This window comes from Podarcis muralis, chromosome Z, assembly GCF_964188315.1.
Source record: "Podarcis muralis chromosome Z, rPodMur119.hap1.1, whole genome shotgun sequence".
Taxonomy (NCBI): domain Eukaryota; kingdom Metazoa; phylum Chordata; class Lepidosauria; order Squamata; family Lacertidae; genus Podarcis; species Podarcis muralis.
This window is the reverse complement of record NC_135673.1, coordinates 41,295,996-41,316,568: the sequence shown is the minus strand read 5'-3', so window position 1 is coordinate 41,316,568 and position 20,573 is coordinate 41,295,996. Positions and strand designations below refer to the sequence as shown.

At 45.8% G+C, this 20,573-nt stretch overlaps 1 protein-coding gene across 2 annotated transcripts in view; it reads right to left on the bottom strand.

Moving 5' to 3' along the window:
* TBC1D8B (TBC1 domain family member 8B) overlaps positions 1–20,573 on the bottom strand; it is a 51,437-nt gene that overhangs the window by 10,996 nt on the left and 19,868 nt on the right. For both annotated transcript variants that reach the window (XM_028715040.2, XM_028715041.2), the window contains 12 exons: positions 20,105–20,312; positions 18,926–19,093; positions 18,027–18,176; positions 16,951–17,101; positions 15,104–15,318; positions 13,533–13,650; positions 11,262–11,547; positions 9,163–9,292; positions 6,391–6,489; positions 4,986–5,054; positions 2,355–2,595; positions 1,216–1,281 (listed from right to left, as the gene is read on the bottom strand). In XM_028715040.2, the coding sequence (XP_028570873.2) occupies positions 1,216–1,281; positions 2,355–2,595; positions 4,986–5,054; positions 6,391–6,489; positions 9,163–9,292; positions 11,262–11,547; positions 13,533–13,650; positions 15,104–15,318; positions 16,951–17,101; positions 18,027–18,176; positions 18,926–19,093; positions 20,105–20,312 (1,901 nt within the window). The remainder of the gene's footprint in view (positions 1–1,215; positions 1,282–2,354; positions 2,596–4,985; positions 5,055–6,390; positions 6,490–9,162; positions 9,293–11,261; positions 11,548–13,532; positions 13,651–15,103; positions 15,319–16,950; positions 17,102–18,026; positions 18,177–18,925; positions 19,094–20,104; positions 20,313–20,573) is intronic.

The following is a 20,573-nucleotide window of genomic DNA, read 5'->3' as shown; positions in this document are numbered from 1 at the left end:
AATTTTGAGGATAGCAGAGAAGCACTGTCGCTAGAACTTTGCATTTGCAAAGGGTGTTCCACACACAAAACTTTTGTTTACCATAGTTTATCCTTGCAGCCCATTATTCCCATTATACAGATGGAGAACTGTGCCTGAAAAAGATCATTCCTGCCTCAGGCCACCCCGCCATATAGTAAGCAGCAAAATTGTTATCCTGTTCTTCCTCGAAAGAGCCCGGGGATATATCTCCCCCCCCCCCCGCCACTCTCATTTTCACAACAGCCCTGAGAGGTAATTTCTTAATGAAAGCAACCTACTTTTCTACACAAAATAGTCAAAGCAGCTAATAAGATATAATAATAATAGTAGTAGTAGTAGTAATAATAATAATAATATCCCGCCCTCCCCAGCCGAAGCCAGGCTCAGGGCGGCTAACAACAATAAAATAATACAACATTCTAAAATCATTTCATTCTAAAATTAATTAAAATCAAATTGATGGCACCCATTGGGTTTATGTATAAACATAAAACAATAAAATAACTGAAATATTAAAACAGCATGATAGCCAGCCGTGATAGGCTAGGACCTGGGGCTGGGGGGAGGGGACGAGACCAAGTTTCAAATCCAGATTCAGCCATGAAGTTCCCTAGCTGATCTTGGGCCTGTCACTGTCTCTCAGTCTACCTTGCAAGGTTGCTGAGCAGATAAAATGAGAGAGAAGGGGAACCACGTATGCCACTCTGAGCTCCTTGGAGGAAAGCAATGAAGCTAATAAAATTGCATTTAATAAACACAGAAAATGCAAGCGAGATCTTTCACAATCCCAGGCAGGCAATGGAACAACTACAGTGGTGCCTCGCAAGACGAAATTAATTCCTTCCGCGAGTTTTGTCGTCTTGCGATTTTTTTCGTCTTGCGAAGCACGGTGTCGGGAAAGTTTTGGAAAAGCTTCAAAAATCACCAAAGTCTTCAAAAACCTCAAAAAAGGCTACCACACCGCGTGCTATGAGTTGCTCCTCGAAGTCAAGTCGCAACTGTATTAACAGTGTTAAGAAAAAGGAAACAAACTTGCAAGACGTTTCCGTCTTGCGAAGTAAGCCCATAGGGAAAATCGTCTTGCGAAGCAGCTCAAAAAACAAAAAACCCTTTCGTCTTGCGAGTTTTCCGTCTTGCGAGGCATTCGTCTTGTGAGGTACCACTGTAATACATGATCTCCCGAAAGTGACTCACCCGGAGGTATGTGCAATTTGAAAAGCAGCTTCAGCTTTTGGGTAAAGCTCCCATGGTACATGACATCTAACAAACAGAGAAGGATGGGGGGGGGGGAGAGAGAAAGATTATTCATATTCAGAAGTCTCAGGTGTACAGGGGAGCATCATCCCCAACTCTTGCTGCCTGGGTGTAATGAAACTGATGGTAAGCATCTGCTTTGCATGTAGAAGGTTCAATCCCCGCATCTCCAGGGAGCCCTGGGAACTGGCCACTGTCCAAGACCCCGAAGAGCTGCTGCCAGTCAGTGCGGACAGTACTAGGTACATGGGCTTATGAGTCTGGCTCAGGATAAGGCAGTTTCCCAGGTTCTTAAGTGGACAATAATGGGCATTATGGACAAATAGTATAGACTGCTAAGATTATTAGTGTATATAGAACCAGTTCTCTAAAAAACGAACAGTGGGTCACAAATATTTGGTTCCAAATAGAATAGAAATAAATTCAAATCATTTTACAAAAAAATATATACAAAGTAAAACTTAAACCTAGGGGAATTCAAGCTGAAAATACTTAGAAACTAAAAGGTCAGAGAAAATTACAGATGAACAAAAACCATCCTTAGTAGCACCAATAAGATATAACTAAAGCAATAAAGAAATTTAAGCCACGTAAAGGGCCAGGTATGGATGGTATATCTAGATATTTCTATAAAAAAATGATCTGAGATGTTATAAAGATATAACTAAAGCAATAAAGAAATTTAAGCCACGTAAAGGGCCAGGCATGGATGGTATACCTAGATATTTCTATAAAAAATGATCCGAGATGTTATTGCCCCATATGCAAAGATTGTTTAACAGTGTATTAGCTGGCAAGATAGTGCCTAAGTCATGGAAAGAGTCTACAACTGTTGTGATACTAAAACCAGGTAAAAATCCAGAATCATACAGGCCTAGCTCATTAAAATGCAAATAAAATTAAATCACTGGCATTTTAGTGGATTGAATGGCAAAAATAGTACCAAACATAACCTGTTGAGGCTGCTTCCACTGCCCTTCTTGCCACCCCAAATGGACAGTGAGTCTATTGTCAAATATAATCAACCCAGCCCAAGACTGAGGAGCACATGACCCTATGGCATGCATTCAGTAGTGTACCCAGAGCAGAGGCAAATTCTTTGAAGTTTATAAGCCCATCTAGGTTCTCATCCAGCAACCGGAATGTCCACAGAGCGAGGGAGTCCCTGTTTGCACAATGCGCCCAAGGGCTCAGGAGATGGTAGAGGACGCGGAACTGCTGGCAGTCGATGCGATACTGGTCCAGGTAGGGGAGGCTGGGGTCATGGTGCTTCAGGGCTGGGCTGTCCATGCTCCAGTAGCAAGAGAGAAAATGCTCCTTCTGCAAAATATGCACAAAAGCCCATGTGTTAAATAAGAGCAATACCTTCGGGGGAGAAAGAACAAGGATAAGAACACATGGCTTCTGTGTTGTCGCTCAGAGGTAACATTTCCCATACCTACAACTTTTTGTTGATGTCTTTGGCTGCATACAAAAACATGTAGCCATTCCCATCCCCCCGCTCCACAAGAATGGCAGATTATACTGATTCTCGGTAGTGGCACCCGCCCGGTAGTGGCACCTTCACACCAGATGTCAAAGAGAAAAACAACTACCAGATTTTTAGAAGACATCTGGAGGCAGCCCTCTTTAGGGAAGCTTTTAATGTTTAATAGACTATTGTATTTTAATATTCTGTTGGAACCCCCCCAGAGTGGCTGGGGAAACCCAGCCAGATGGGTGGGGTATAAATAAATAATTATGGTGATGATGATGATGATGACTATGAAGAAATGGCAAAAAACGAGCGGAAGAATTAGGAATCAGGAAGACCAAAATTTTAATAAGGAATGGGGAAAATATGTAATTTATATTGAAAATCGTTGTAAGCAATTAAAATTATTAGTAGGACTTGAACGTTGGACTATGGTTGCAATGGAGATTTAATAGAACTGGATCAACAGAGAAGATGCAGTAGGGAAAAAAAGTTAACATAAGGACCCACAAAAGGGAGGAAGGAAGTTCATGGGAATTTATGGAATTCATTTTTATTTGTTTTGGTTGCTTGATGATTGCTTGTAAATTTGAAAATTAAATATATATTTTTTAAAAAATAAAGCAGAGAGAAAGAAAGAAAAGGAACACAGGAATGACTTTTTAAATTTATTTTTACAACTGAAAACCAGCATACAAAATTACAATCTGACTTCACTGAATATCTGGTGGTATTTATTAACCATAATGAAGAATGAGAAGCTTGGGGGATATGGGGGTATCCTGCCCTGTTAATATAGTCAAAGGAGGAAAACAAATATGCCCTGAAATTGTCAGATTGAGTCTCTCTCCAGCATCCATCTGTGTTCAGTGGTCAAGCACCCTGGCAAACCGATGTTCCAGACATTTGTGAACCATGCTCAACATAGTAAAGGATCAGAGATAACACTGAAAATGTCTGATGGTCAGTAGAAACACTAGCTGTGCATTCCACTAGTAGCGTTCTGCCTGAAATCACAGGTCGTAGTTTGTGGGGAGTGCATCTTTAAAATGATATTGCACGTATACACACACACAAAAAAAATATCATTTTAAAGATGCACTCCCCACAAACCCTGACCTGTGATTTCAGGTGGCATGCTACCAGCTGAATGCCTAGTGCCTAAACTGTGTGTGGGGGAGGAGAGAGAGTACATCGCCTAGAAATTATAAAAATATGAAGTGACTTGATAAATGCTTTAAAATAAGTAGCACTGCCTTTTGCTCAGGGACTGCAGAAGCAAAAGGGGAGAAAGAACAAAAAGCTGCTGGTTGCTATTCAAGCAAACTGGAAATAAATGTGCATTCACAGCTCCTCACTTTGTTCCAGCCTTGAAGCACTAATTCCACTTCTCTACTTCTTCTTGTGTCCCTTGTCTTTTCAGTTTCCAAGCCCTTGGCAGGGCCTGTATCATCCGCTCTCAGTGTCTTTACACAGTGGTACCTTGGTTCTCAAATTTAATCCGTTCCGGGAGTCTGTTCGATGGTTCAAAAACCAAGGCGCAGCTTCTGATTGGCTGCAGGAGCTTCCTGCACTCAATCAGAAGCTGCGGAAGCCGTGTTGGACGTTCGGCTTCCAAAAAATGTTCGCAAACCGGAGCACTCACTTCCAGGTTTGCGGCGTTTGGGGGCCAATTTGTTTGGGAGCCAATCCGTTCAACTACCAAGGTACCACTGTATTGATTATCAGCCCCTTTGGGAAACTATGGTTTGCGGTTTGTATCCAACGTAGCACTACGTCACCAGCCGGTCGATACAAGGATTTACACTTGCACAACTGGACTTCTGTTGCCTCTCCTCCCTTCTGCACACACCCCAAACTTGTTCTAGGGTTTCCCAAACTGCCCAGAGATTTGGGGAGAACATGGAGTGCATGAGGGATGAGAAGAGTGTTTTTGCGGGGGGGGGGGGCGGGGGGGAGTCCTTCTGTACAAGCACAAATCCTTTCACTGACAGATTGGTTACTTAGCACTGTAAACTAATAACTGCTTTGGGGGCAATACTGTACAAATAAATAAATGATATTTATTATTATTATTATTATTATTATTTTAAAAAGAAGATCAAGAAGAGCTAGCCAGTTTCTAGGAGTTAATCAATTCTCCTCTGTTCTGTCGGAGGTGTGTCACAGTAGGATACTCAAGGGGGAAACAAAGAAATTTTGGGAAACAAGCGCATTAGGCAAAACAGCTTCTCACCTTGAATAATTCATACAGCTCTTCCAGGTTGCTAGGACTTATTTTCACATCCTGGGAGATAACACGAAGCTACAGAGGACAGAATGAGAGCAACCAAGTTAGGAGGATGTAAATCTCATTTCCCCCTCAGTTCTTTGTGCTTTGACATTAGCTGATTTTCAGCTCGTAAAAGAAGAGGCTGATTTCATCAGGCACAGAAGCAAAAAGCTGAGAACCTCTTGTGCACTTGGCTCGAAACACTTTTAACTTAACTCTTCCATGTCCCCTTCAAGCGCTGAACGCAACTGCCTCAAATTTCTGAGCAAAGCCATTTTAGGGTGAAGACAAGGTGCATCTGTGTTCATTAGGAACCCCAAGTTCCCATGCCTCTCTGTCTGGCCCTGTATATCACTACACCTGTCTTCAGGCAATGTCCCTCACAGACCCTGCTTCACACTCTCTGAAGAAAAGGAAAATTCTCCTTTGTGGCCTGTAGCCCTTGGGAATGTGCCCCTCAACATGAAAAAGGTTCCCTACTCCCTTAAGAACAGAAACAAACCAATAACCTTCCACCACAATAGCTGAATCAGCCAAAGGCCTGGGAGAAGAGGAAGGTTTTTGCCAGGTGCCTAAAGGTGTATAATGAAGGCACCAGGCGAATCTCCCTGGGGAGAGCATTCCACAGACGGGGAGCCACTGCAGAGAAGGCCCCGTTCTTGTGTTGCCACCTTGTGGACCTCATGTGGAAGAGGCACACAAAGAAGGGCCTCAGATGATGATCTCAGAGTCTCAGGGTCTGGTTCGGTTCATATGGAGAGAGGCGGTCCTTGAGGTATTGCAGTCCTGAGTCATTTAAAGCAGTGTCAAGCCACTTTAAATAGCCACCCCCAAAGAAGAGGCTTCCCCAAAGAATCCTAGGGTGTTAAAGGTGCTGAGAGTTGTTAGGAGACCCCTGTTCCTCTCACAGAGCTGCAATTCCCACAGTGGTTTCACAGTCAACCCCTCTTCCCAGGGAACCGTGGCTCTGTGAGGGAAACAGGGAGGTGTCCTAACAATTCTCTGCACCTTAACAAGCTACAGTTCCCAGCCTTCTTTGGAGGAGGCCATGACTGTTTAAACTGGTACGATACTGCTTTAAATGTATAGTGCGGATGAGATTTAAGTCTAAGCATGTGCAGCTGAAATAACCACATAGTTGGCCTCTGCTTCCCTTCTTGGATTTCTGACTGTAAGCCCCTTGAGGCAGAGATCTATCCACTTGCACTCTTAAAATAAAAAAGCAAATTATTATAGCAATAATGCACAGCCAGCAAATAAAATGACGACAACTACGACAAACACATTGTGAAGTTACCATACAATGAACAGGGTGGCTAATGTTCTTGTTCCACACAGCTTAAGGTATCTGAGCATGCAGTTCACTCACCACATTTTGCTTCGTAGTGACCTCCAGGGTCTGAATGACATACAGCCTGTTACGGCGCCGCATGCTTTCTACTTCCTCAAACCGGATGTCACCATATTTCTAGGAGAAGAGCAGGAATCCATCAGGCTGCTTCCAGGGGCAGAGCTAACTGGATTGGGATGCTGTAAGATTCTGGCTACCTGAATAGCAGGATGCAAGACCCGCAATAGTAAGCCTCTCCTACTGGTAAGCCTCTCCTACAAGGGAAGCATTCGAAGTGCAATAGCAGGGATCATTCTGTTTGGAACTAAAGGGTAAATTCTGTTATCTGTAAGAAGGCTAACCAGGGGGCGCGCGTGGGTGTTGCTTAGCAACCAGACAAAGTGCCTTGATGTTTACTTGAGGTAGGTGCCCTGAATGGCTGTGCAGTTCTGCGGGAGCTTTTCCTCTGTATGTTTGGTTAAATGTCTCCCAGCTTTGTACACTGCCTAATGTCAGAAAGTGGGAACGCGGGTGGCGCTGTGGGTAAAAGCCTCAGCGCCTAGGGCTTGCCGATCGAAAGGTCGGCGGTTCGAATCCCCGCGGCGGGGTGCGCTCCCGTTGCTCGGTCCCAGCGCCTGCCAACCTAGCAGTTCGAAAGCACCCCTGGGTGCAAGTAGATAAATAGGGACCGCTTACTAGCGGGAAGGTAAACAGCGTTTCCGTGTGCGGCTCTGGCTCGCCAGAGCAGCGATGTCACGCTGGCCACGTGACCCGGAAGTGTCTCCGGACAGCGCTGGCCCCCGGCCTCTTGAGTGAGATGGGCGCACAACCCTAGAGTCTGTCAAGACTGGCCCGTATGGGCAGGGGTACCTTTACCTTTAATGTCAGAAAGACAAAACCACTCTGTTCCTTTCCCCTCAAATTATGTAAAGGTTTTGTTCAGTTTTCCTCAGTAAAATGCTCTCAGAATTTCTTTTCTCTCCGGATTATGTCTGCGTTATTTAAGCAATTGTACTATCAGGAAGCAGTTTATAATATGGGAGGGAACCCCCAGCTCTCATAAAGCCTGGTTTACTTTTGGGGCTAGAGTGTCTAACTAGGACTTGAGAGGTAAAGGGACCCCTGGCCGACTCTGGGGTTGCGGCGCTCATCTTGCTTTATTGGCCGAGGGAGCCGGCGTACAGCATCCGTGTCATGTGGCCAGCATGACTAAGCCACTTCTGGGGATCCAGAGCAGCGCACGGAAACGCCGTTTACCTTCCCGCCGGAGTGGTACCTATTTATCTACTTGTACTTTGACGTGCTTTCGAACTGCTAGGTTGGCAGGAGCACGGACCGAGCAATGGGAGCTCACCCCGTTGTGGGGATTCGAACCGCCAACCTTCTGATTGGCAGGTTTTAGGCTCTGTGGTTTAACCCACAGTGCCACCCGTGTCCCTAGGACTTGAGAGACCAGGGTTCAAATCCCTACTCAACTATGAAGCTCATTGGATCAGTCACCGCCTCTCAGCCTATCCTACCTCACAGGGTTGTTTTTTAATTGATTTATCATAAAACATATGTACAAACTGACAGATAGCCATACAAACAACAACAGAGCCATATACATAGCATATTCAGCATAAAAAGCAAATTATTGAAATGCAGTTAAATACATTGCCAAGTTTTAAAGATGTGTCTATATAGCCCAACCACAACGAGGAGTCATGGGATGAGTACTTATTTGACTCTCCCTATTTATATAATCCAAAAATGGAGACCCTTTTGGCTTCACCCCAGACTACCCATCTACATCTGAACCAGCGGTTCTCAACCTGTGGGTCCCCAGATGTTGTTGGACTACAACTCCCATCATCCCTGAGCTCTGGCCTTGCTAGCTAGGGGTGATGGGAGTTGTAGTCCAACAACATCTGGGGACCCACAGGTTGAGAAAGGCTGATCTGAACAGATGTTCAGATAAAGCAAATGTTCCATACATTGACCCATCACAGGTTTCTTGTGGGGATTAAATAAGGGGCAGGAGCATGTGTTCCACCCTGAGTTTCTTGGGGGGGAAGTTGGGATATAAATGCAGTAAAATAAAATAGTCCTGAGGTTCTGCCCCAGGAGGTAGAAGAGTCTTTCTCTGGAGGTATTTAAGCAGAATCTGGAAGGCTATCCCATTAGGAATGCATCCTAGAGCCTGCACTGAGCAGTGGAGCTAGATTACTACTACTACTACTACTACTACTACTACTACTACTACTACTAATTTATTAATTATACCCTGCCCATCTGGCTGAGTTTCCCCAGCCACTCTGGGCGGCTCCCAATCAAGTGTTAAAAAGTACAGCGTTGAACGTTAAAAACTTCCCTAAACAGGGCTGCCTTCAGATGTCTTTTAAAGATAGGATAGCTGCTTATTTCCTTCACATCTGAAGGGAGGGTGTTCCACAGGGTGGGCGCCACTACCGAGAAGGCCCTCTGTCTGGTTCCCTGTAACCTCACTTCTCGCAATGAGGGAACCGCCAGAAGGCCCTCTGCGCTGGATCTCAGTGTCTGGGCTGGACGATGGGGGTGGAGACGCTCCTTCAGGTATACAGGACCAAGGCCATTTAGGGCTTTAAAGGTTAGCACCAACACTTTGAATTGTGCTCGGAAACTTACTGGGAGCCAATGCAGATCTCTAAGGCCCCTTTCATTCTATTATTAGATGTCTTGAAGGAGAAAACAATTTTACCCACAAGAGGTGGCTTGTTGAACAGGCAGTTGCAATGCAGGAAAGAGAAAAAAACAGCACCCACCCCTCTGAAGCCAATTGGCTTTACGAACCTCGTTTGACTCTAGAATCAAGTCTGTGACGTCCACTTTGGGGTGATGGCTCTTGGCTTCATTTGTACCCGAGGCCTGCTGCACTGCTGGAGGCAGAGGACTGTCCTTGTTGGTAACACTGTCAAAAAACCTTCAATTGAAATAAAAAAGGGGGGATGTACAAAACATAGTGAATTAAAAGTGAGTAGAAATGAGTATTTTTTTAAAAAAAAAAAGACCGCAAAGAAAAACCTTGTTGTGCATGAAAAATAATAACAATACTATAAATGTGCCAACCTGCTATTTTATTTATTAGTGTTGAGTAGTGCAGCTGTGGCTATTTTATATTTTTTGTTGAGGAGGGGTCATCAGCACAGCGCCAGGAGGTGGGCAAGCCAATACTGCCTATAGCGCCCATGAAATTCCTCAGTAAGCACCTCCTCAAAAATGGATAGTGCCTGAAAGACGGTTTGTTCTTCCTTCCCACAGTTCCTGTTTGGCCACTTTTCACTGGACGCCAGGAGGGAAAACTCGCCCATGCTTTTGTTCAGAACAGAGGAGTAAAGAGTTTTTGCCTGTAAGCGAGTGATTTTTGTCTCTTTATTCTGCATTTTTATGTTGTGAACCACCCTGTGATCTTTGGATGAAGGGTGGTACACAAATTTTAACAATGATAATTGTGACTGTAGGTGCCCTTCCCCCCAAGCCCCACCATAAAGCACATTTAGTAGTCCAATCTCTCTTTCTGTTCTTTTTAGATATGGCAGCCATTTTGTGTTACACCACACACACAAATACCCCAAGCACAACACATAATGTGTCTTGTGTCAGCCATTTTGTGACTGGCGCCCACAGCATTTCCCCAAAACTCCACTGCCTTGCTGCTGCTGGAGCTACATTTTTTTCACAATGTATTTCACCCTGTTTTTATTGTGTTTTGCTGCTTTTGACTGGAAGCTGCATTGTGCTGCTCATCAATTAAAACAGAAAGCAAAAGGTTATTATAAATTCTGGCGGGGTGTGGGTGGGGATCGTAGACAGAGGCCTAATCTGTAAAGGAGAAAAATATTCACATTACTCTAGTTGTATTCAAGTTACAATCCTATATCACTGGATTCCACTGTGGTGTCGTTTCTAAGGTGGCAGTGAGCCACTCTGTGATCTTCAGATGAAGGGTGGTTTACAAATTTCAATAATAATAATAATAATAATAATAATAATAATAATAATAATAATAATAGCAATTGTTGTTGTTTTGGGGGTAAGAATGTTGGACTAGGACCTGGAAGTCAAGGGTTTGAATCCTCACTCAGCCACAAAGCTCACTGGATGACCTTGGACCAGTCACCATCTCTCAGCCTAACCTAACCTCACAAGGATAAAATGGTGAGCAGGGAACCTCTATGCTACCCTGAACTCTTTGGAAGAAGGTGGACTATGAATGTAATCGTAAATAAATTCAGCCCAGACACTGAGGTCCAGCTCCGAGGGCCTTTTGGCGGTTCCCTCGCTGTGAGAAGCCAAGTTACAGGGAACCAGGCAGAGGGCCTTCTCGGTAGTGGCACCCGCCCTGTGGAATGCCCTCCCACCAGATGTCAAAGAGATGAACAACTACCAGACTTTTAGAAGACATCTGAAGGCAGCCCCGAACAGTGGTACCTTGGTTCCCGAATGGTTTCGTTGCCGAACAAATCGGCTACCGAATGCCGCAAACCTGAAAGTAAGTGTTCCAGTTTGCAAACGTTTTTGGATGCTGAACATCCGTTGAGGCTTCTGCGGCTTCCACTTTAGTGCAGGAAGCTGATGCAGCCAATTGGAAGCCGTGCCTTGGTTTTCAAATAGTTTCGGGATTTGAAAGGACTCCTGGAATGGATTAAGTTCGAGAACCAATGTACCACTGTATTGGGAAGTTTTTAATGTTTGATGTATTGTGTTTAATTTGTTGGAAGCTGCTCAGAGTGGCTTGGGTAACCCAGTCAGATGGGCAGCATATAAATAAATTATTATTGGTAGTAATAGCAACAAGTTGAACCAAACAGCACTTATTTCTGAGTCAATATGAACAGAATTGCACTGTCAGGTGAAGCATCTTCGGTTTTTTTAAAAAAAGGCTCTGTTACCTGTTGAGGACAGTCACAGCTTCTGCATCATCCTTACAAGTCAGCAGCCTGTCCATGTTGTAATCTAGCACAGCCAGGCCCAGCTGCAGAACGGCCTTGATCCCGTCGTAGAAGAAGCAGTCAACCACATTGACCGCGCTCTCGATGGGCAGCACGCTGATGAACAGAGTGAGGAACCAGGACAGGGAGACGGAGGAGAAGAACGTCATGTCTGTCATGTGCTCCGTCAGCTGCGGCAGATAGTTCCTGATCAGCTCCTCAAACACTGCTTGGTCTACCAAGGCACCTGCAAGATATGATAAAAAGGTAAAGGGACCCCTGACCATTAGGTCCAGTCGCGGACGGCTCTGGGGATGCGGCGCTCATCTCGCTTTATTGGCTGAGGGAGCCGGCATACAGCTTCCGGGTCATGTGGCCAGCATGACTAAGCCGCTTCTGGTGAACCAGAGCAGTGCACGGAAACGCCGTTTACCTTCCCGCCGGAGTAGTACCTATTTATCTACTTGCACTTTGACGTACTTTCGAACTGCTAGGTTGGCAGGAGGAGGGACTGAGCAACGGGAGCTCACCCCGTCGTGGGGATTCGAACTGCCAACCTTCTGATCAGCAAACCCTAGGTTCTGTGGTTTAGCTAGCTAGCTATAAATTGGATGGTTGTGGGCAGAGTTTTGGAGAAGCTCGTGCACGGACTGATGGCCATGGGGCCATGCAAACTGAGGCTACCTGAGGGAGTCACTTTGCTGCTTCTTGAGGGCTTCCAAGTGGCAGATTGAAGTGCTTGCTTGGTATGTATATATTGCTTGCTGTTTAGAATAAAATCTTTAATCTTCTCACGCACTTGTGTTTTGTATGACTTCTGAATCTCGTTTTAAAAGAACCACCTTGCATTGGGCAAGACACCTGCACAGGGCACTGAGACCAGAGGGGGCCTTCCTGCCTCCTTCCCAAAGCCTAGTAAGCGCTTAGTTCAGAAAAGAAGTCCTAGAGTTTTTCTGCCTCTTTGCCAAAGCCTAGATAGCACTTGTCCAGCTTTAGGAAGGAGGTAGGACCCCGCCAGAGCCTCACACCTTCTTCCCAAAGCCTGGTGCCTCCCTTAGCTGGCTTTGGGAAAGTGGTGTGAGGGCTGGGTTGGTGGGGCATCAAATTTTGGCCTTGCACAGGGAACCATATTATGAAATTCCTCCCCTGCAATGGATTCAAATTAGAAGGAAGGAGATTCTGACTAGGAGTGCTCTGATGGTGTTTCCTGCTTGGCAGGGGGTTGGACTTGATGGCCCTTGTGGTCTATTCCAACTCTATGATTCTATGACTAAACATCAGGAAGAACTTTCTGACAGTAAAAGCTGCTTGACAGCAAGTTCCTCAGGAGTTGATGGACTCTCCTTCCTTGGAGATTTGTAAGCAGAGGTTGGATGGCCATCTGTCATGGATGCTTTAGCTGAGATTCCTGCATTGCAGGGGGTTGGACTAGATGACTCTCAGGGTCCCATCCAATTCTATGATTCTAAGAGAAGGGGAATGACTGGGTTGTGTTCGGGAAAGGTGACTGAAAGATCAACTTAAATTTTCTTTGGAAACACCCTACAATAAAATGATAGCCCTGCAAGAGAAGAAAGCAGAATCGACATCAGGGCCTGCTTCAGCTGATCTTTTCCCCTCACGCACACGGCCAATGTGCACAATCTTCCCTGTAAGAAGGAAGAAGCATGGGAGGCAGGCAGGTAAACTCAACAACAGAACCAGCTCCGGTTTGAATGTCCTCTTCCCCATCAAAACACAGGACCAACCGTACATTTTATTTATTTGTGAACTGCCTGGGGTGCCCTTGAATTAAGGCATCACTATAAATGGAAGGAAAGAAGGGAGGGAGAAAGGAAGAAAGGGAGGGTGGGAAGGACTGGGACTGTCCGAATGCCCAGAGAGTCACTGCTACTCTATGGAAGCAGCACTTATCTGGATGGGGCCAGTGGCCTTAGCTCAATATTGGGCAGATTCCTATAACCCAAACATGAAGTTCTGGCTCCAGATGTTGAGAGGCCCCTTGGACACAGAGTGCTCCATGGGTCCCCTTCCCTAAGCAGGCACCCCTGCTATCTCTGCAACCTGTTCCATATGAACTGCCTGCAGCACCGCCCGTTCCAAGAGGAAGGCTCTATTGCCATTGGGACTTATGCGCTGGGAATCAAATGCTGGCATCTACTCTTACTGCACAGCAGGTTCTCCTGCCTATTCCTTTCATGTGCGAAAGCGATCATTAAAGTGAAGCAGTACCAATGATTCGGCGGTTGAAATAATCGGGCAGCATCCTTTCGCACACAGCAACCAGGAGCCAGAAAGCTTCTTCCTCCTTGGCGTAAAGGAGCAGCACTGATGTCAGAATGTTCATTGCCTATCGAGCACAGTAAGTAGTGTTAGGAGGGAGAGAGATGTACGTCATTTCGTAAAAAAGAAATCAAGGACTCGTTCTGCTCCTTGCAAAGCCTGCTTAGCCCTGAGTGTGCCACTTCCCGAATGCACAACAACCACCTGATTCTTGAGCGTTTGAGAAGCACTGTAAAGGTAGGTAAAGGTAAAGGGACCCCTGGACGGTTAAGTCCAGTCAAAGGCGACTCTGGGGTTGTGGCGCTCATCTTGCTTTCAGGCCGAGGGAGCCAGCGTTTGTCCACAGACAGCTTTCCAGGTCATGTGGCCAGCAGGACTAAACCGCTTCTGGCACAACGGGACACTGTGACGAGTGCCAGAGCGCATGGAAACGCCGTTTACCTTCCCACCACAGCGGTCCCTATTTATCTACTTGTGTTGGTATGCTTTTGAACTGCTAGGTTGGCAGGAGCTGGAACAGAGCAACAGGAACTCACCCCATCGCAGGGATTCAAACTGCTGACCTTACGATCTGCAAGCCCAAGAGGCTCAGTGGTTTAGACCACAGCGCCAACTGCCTCCCACTGTGCGCAGGGCTGAGCAGGTTATCTCCCAACAACCCACTACTGGCCAACTTTGACAGGTGTCTACATTCCGACATCACTGCGATGTCAGGTGATTGACAGGTGGGTGTGTCAAAAATCATTCTCCTTATGTGGCCAAAAGCAGCAAGAACCTAAGCACAATCCCTAACAGGATTAAGGGAACTCTAAGGTTTGCAAAAAATAAAAATAAAAAAGTGCTTTGTACCCCAAACAGCTTGGTGGGGACTGAGCATGCTTTTTTGGCACAGAATGCTAAGTAACTGGTTAAGAGAGGAGAACAGAAAACGAGGGGGAAGGAGGATGAAATGGAAAGGGGCATAGCATCCCTGGACAGGTGCAACCAGTGTGGAACTGGTACCATTACAAGTGCCACAAAATACTCCTCCTGCACTTGCAAGAGATTGACCTTTCCTTTGTGCGGTGGTGCCCACACTCTGGAACTCCCTGCCGATTGATACCAGGCAGGCGCATTCTCTGTAGTCTTTTCTGCACCTACTTGAAACATTTTTGTTTAGGCAAGTCTACCCAGACATATAGAAGTTACATGTGTTTTATTTTTTAAGCTGATTTTAATAATCTTTAGAATGCTTCAAATACACCTTTCTACTGTTTCTCCCCTGAACACCCAGGAATTTTAATGCTCTGTTTTATCTTTTTGCAACCCCCTTAGAACGTTTTTAAAAAACCGCACAATCAAATAGTATATACTTTTTTTGTTAAACAAAACAAAACCTCTGCTGCCAGCCTTTTTTCTCCAGGTCCCACGTGTACATAGACTATGAAGAAACAAAACAATTTAAAAAGAAGAAGAAGAAAAAGAAAAGTTAGCAGTTTGCAGACTATACAAGGATGGCCAGGGCCACAGGCAAGTCTCACCTGGCAATATCCAATCTTGGGGTTCCTGTAGGCATATGCCGTGAGAACCCTCCTCAGGGCTGAAATGCCCGTGTCACTCTGGAAAGCTGGATGCTCGGGCAAAGAGCGGCGCAGATCACGTTCGATTTCATCCGTTGCCAAAGTGCAGGTGCCGAAGGACCTCTCCACCATGTCGGTGTAATAGCCCGGGTTGGTAGCCATGTCATTTACAGCGCCTGCCAAGGTGTTTAGGGTCACACTGTTACAGAACAACCAGGAAGAGGACATTTGCATTTCCCCTGCAACAAGCTGCGAGTGTGCTTATTCTGGCCACCATGTCTGAATAAGGGCTCAAGGCTGATTTGCACCCACAGATTTGCTCCCCAACTTTGATGCAGCCTTTGCCTACCTGGAAAGCCTTCCAGGCGTTCCAAACTACAACTCCCATCAGCTCCAGCCAGCACAGGCCAGCACTAGGTTGGCAAAAGCTCACCAGCAGAGACCATTTTAAGCAGCCTTCGAGGAATAAACCACCCAGGCCAGTGCTACTCAAACTGGGATCCTGACATGCAGTGCTCCTGCGTGGGTCACACAATTTTTCTTTCCCCATCATTCCAACCCTCCTCTTTAACTGGGCTAGCACCAAACTATTAGCTGCTCTGCAGCCCCTCGAGACACAGGCAGCGCCAGGGGGGCTGGTGTACCTCGGGGGGGGGAGCATCCCTCCAAAACAAGGGGCTCGCCCTCTATTTGCCCCGCCCCTCAATTCCTGGATTCCTGTCATCAGCATATGCTGATATTTTTATTTCTCGCTCACCTAAAAATATACTTTGCCCATTCTGTGCCCCCACCTCGACCCCCTCCACTGCCTTTAGAAGACAGCATCATTCTCTCCCATGCCAAGCTTAAATTCTGTCTAAATACATATTGCCTATATATACACACACACACATACACCTTAATGTTTAGTATGTTACATGGTTTTTATCGGACAGTTTTACAGACAATTGTTGCAAACTGCAACTGGACAATTTTTAATTTTTATTTTTTATTTTGACTGTGTCAGAACAAAACAGCTACCTACCTGAATCTCGCTGCATTGTGGTTTTTTTTTTAAATGAATACTGTATGTAGATAAACATAACATAACTGAAAACCTTCCGAAAAGCAAGAAAAATACAGTAGTACCTTGGAAGTCGAACGGAATCTGTTCTGGAAGTCCGTTCAACTTCCAAAACATTCAGAAACCAAAGCGTGGCTTCCAATTGGCTGCAAGAAGGTCCTGCAGCCAATCGGAAGCCTTGGAAGCCCCGTTGGACATTTGGGTGCCAAAGAACGTTCGCAAACCGGAACACTCACTTTCAGGTTTGCGGCATTCGGGAGCCAAAACGTTCGAGTACCAAGGGATCCAAGGTACAACTGTATTAAGAACGCTTGATTCTTTAATTTTGGAGGCAACCTTGTATGTTGTATTTTCAATACTATTTTGTTTGTAAGCTGCCCAGGAAATATTTATTGATATTGATGTAGGTTCCCCATTTGTGGGATGCCCCCGCCCCCCGGCGAGGCGACTCTGTCTCCCTCACTACTGACTTTCGGGGGAAATTGAAAGGCAACCCCATAAACTCCAGACTTTTGATGGGCCCATAGATGGCAACCTTGAAATTATGGTACGGGGTTGCTTTTAAAAGGTTTTAGATAGTTTTAATCGCCTTGTTTTATTTTTAATTGTATTGTTTTAACATTTTGATGTCTGCTGTCCTGGGCTCCTTTGGGAGGAAGGGTGGAATACGACCTGAATAAATAAAACAACACTGCAATATAACAACAGCAACAACGCATTGCCATGAGAACATAACCGATAGTACCTGAGAAAAGAAGCCAAAGGTCTCCTCGTAACACCTCGGGTATCCCTTTGACAATCAGGTCCCTCGTCCTCCTCGTCCGAAACATACTTACACCACGCCCACATTCTACGAAAAGGATGTTCCAGGACTGCTCCTTCATTTTTTCTTTCAACTAGAAAAGCAAGGTATCATGTACTAGCAGTACATGTGAAAAAGATCTAGGGGTCTTAGCGGACCACAAGGTTAACGTTGAGTCATCAGTGTGATGAAGCAGCAAAAAGGGCTAATGCTATTCTAGGCTGCATCGACAGAAGTAGAGTGGCCAGATGAAGGGAATTATAGTCCCACTTTATTCTGCCTTAGTCAGACCACACTTGGAATGCTGTGTCCAATTCTGGGCACCACAATTTAAGAAGGATGTTGACAAACTGGAATGTGTGCAGAGGAAGGCAACCAAGATGGTCAAGGGTCCGGAAACTAAGCCTTATGAGGAGCGCTTGAAGGAGCTGGGTATGTTTAGCCTGGAAAAGAGGAGACTGAGAGGCGATATGAGAGCTATCTTCAAATATCTTAAAGGCTGTCACGTGGAGGAGGGAGAATGCTTGTTTTCTACTGCTCTGGACCAATGGCTTCAAGCTGCAAGAAAGGAGATTCCGACTAAACATTCAGAAAAACTTTCTGACGGTCAGAGCTGTTTGGCAGTGGAACAGACTCCCACGAGAGGTGGTGGACTCTCCTTCTCTGGAGGTTTTTAAACAGAGATTTGGTGGCTATCGGTCCTGGAGCATCTTCTGTCATGAGCACATTCAGGGGGAACAGAACAGCTTGGATGGAGAAAGGGATGGGAAACTTGGTGGGATGGAATGGAGTCTCCTAGAAGATGTTGCCTGGCTGCCTCCCTGAACAGGAACACACCACAACTGCAACATTTTGTTGCAGATCCCATTTGGGGGGAGGGGGTGGAATGTGCACAAGAACGATGAACTCTAGGTGCATAAAACAAAACCAAATGCGAAGTAAGCAAAAGATGACAAGTTGGGGTGCGGGGGGATAAAATAGATGTATTTCCAACAAGAGGAGCTGCTTTTCCTTCTTACCATTTTAGCGTCCAGATTCTCCGCATCCTGAGGGTGAAAGACGGTCATGAGGGCTTCGGTACTAACCATCTTGCTGTTGTCTTTGTGGCTTGCCATCAGCTGCCCCTCAAAATAGTCCGCGAGAGGCTCAGCGTTCGAGCCAGCAGCAACCTGCAAAAAACGCATTTACAACAGGAGCTGTGTTTTAAGAGAAGTAGAAAAAGCAGGCGCACTTCCGAGTAACCTCCTAAACCTTCTGAAAAGTCCCCCTGTTCTGGCATTAGGTGGTATATGAACTAACCACAAGCTCTTTCAGTTTGCAAACATGTGCCTGGTCCCCCAAAGTTTGCTAAAGGTAAAGGTAAAGGGACCCCTGACCATTAGGTCCAGTCATGGACAACTCTGGGGTTGCGGCGCTCATCTCACTTTACTAGCCGAGGTAGCCGGCGTACAGCTTCCGGGTCATGTGGCCAGCATGATTAAGCCGCTCATGGCGAATCAGAGCAGCGCAAGGAAATGGCGTTTACCTTCCCACCGGAGTGGTACCTATTTATCTACTTTCACTTCGTGCTTTCGAACTGCTAGGTTGGCAGGAGCAGGGACCGAGCAACGGGAGCTCACCCCATCACGGGGATTCGAACCGCCGACCTTCTGATCTCCCCTGACTCAAAGGAACATAAGGAGAACTCTGTTGGATCAGCTCAATGGCCCAACTAGCCCAGCGTCTTCTTCTAACAGTGGCCAACCCAGGTGCCCATTTTTTGGGAGGCCCACAAGCAAGGCCTGAGAAACTCTCCTCCCCTTCATTTTCCAGCAACTGGAGTTCGAAAGCATAGTGTCTCCAATGAACACAGCCGTCATAAAAGACCGCCCTCCCCACCCTAGAGTCCAGCAATGAATTAGACAAACAGAGCCTTTACCTCTGTGCTCATGCTGTGCTGTTGGCTTGCTGTGGTATCACATTTCCTCTTCAGCGTCGCCACCACTTGTTCAAAATCCCGCACTTCGGAGAAACGGAAGGCTCTCTTCCCTCTGGTAGCGATGCTGACAGCTTTGCTACCAGGATCAGACACCTCGACTGATACAACCTGCAAGTGTTTGCATGCACAAAGATGGCAGTAAGATTCCACTCTTACAAGGCTCGTTCTCACTAAATTTGGTCAAGAGGTTAAGGCTTCAAACGTTTGATTCACTCCGAGGACAGCTAGGGCTTACACTACAGCTGAGGCCAGGAGGTTCACCCTCTTTTAATTTTGCTTTCAAAGCAGAATCATACCGCTTTAAACAATCATGGCTTCCCCCAATGAATCCTGGGAGATGTAGTTTGTTAAGTTGCTGTAGCTCTCTCTCTGTGGGGTGAACTACACCTCCCAGGAGTCTTTGCCAGGGGCGAGATATGCTTTAAATGTATAGAGTCTAAACCCACAACTCACAAGCATATTTGACTTGTGCACATTTAGCTTTACGTGCTTGGCAAAAATATTAAAATAAAATAAATAGGGAGCAGAAAGGAGACTGGGAAAAAGACTTTGGCAATCCCACCCGCCATTGAATCCAATGTTTTGATAATACGTGGATTTGGCTTTAGACACGATCCCCGGAACATAACCCTCATGTAAGTTGCTGGCTTGCTGCTTGAACATAGCTCAGTCAGTAGAGCATGAGACTCTTAATCCCATGGTTGTGGGTTCAAGCCCCACGTTGGGCAAAAGAGTCCTGCACTGTAAGGGGTTAGGCTCTTGTAGTTCATTGCAATTCTACTATTCTTTTGTCTTTTGGAGGGGCACCAGGATGGGGCTGGCTGGTTAATGCACCCAGAGCCAGAAAGTACCAGTCTGATTTACTGAGTGCGTCTCCACCCTGCCCTGTCAACGATTTTAAAAGGACTGTAAAAGTGTTGTTAAGATCCTAGCATTAAAATAATACTATCACAACTTCTGGTAAAACAATAAGGTGAAAAAAAGCAGTTAAACCCAGTAACAAGCCCCTCGACTTGGATGTTCGCTAGACTGCAGTTGCTTTGATTCTAGAAGGGGAGGCAGACTTAACAACAGAGTGGCAGGTGGCGGCGGCTTAGCCTTGGCTCCCACCTGACTCACCTCTCTCAGAGGGATGATTACGCAGCACAGGCAACCATCCTGGCTGGCAAAGCAGACGTAGTTCTCCGAGATGCACATTTTCCCCAGAGTATTGTAGTGGCTGAAAGGCACCCATAAGAAACACTCGTGCACTTCCCGCAGACACTCCTCCTTCGGTAGCCTGAAGAAGGCATTAAACTGCTCACTGTGGGCTCTGCTTTCAAGCCCTCTGGGGAAGGAAAAAAACAAGGGGGGGGTAAGGAAAGAAGTGTGGTGGGTTAATTATGTTTGTCTTGCAAAACAGAGGCAGGAGGAAAACACAGCTCTTTCCAAGTTACCTGTGTTTATTTTGCTTTCGTTTAGCAAGATTTAAGCACCGTTCAATCAAAAATATAAACAAACTTATAAGCTGTTTACATTTTAAAATGCTGTAAAATATTAATTTTAAAAAAAGAAACACCAAAAACAGGCTATGCAAAAACAATAGGCC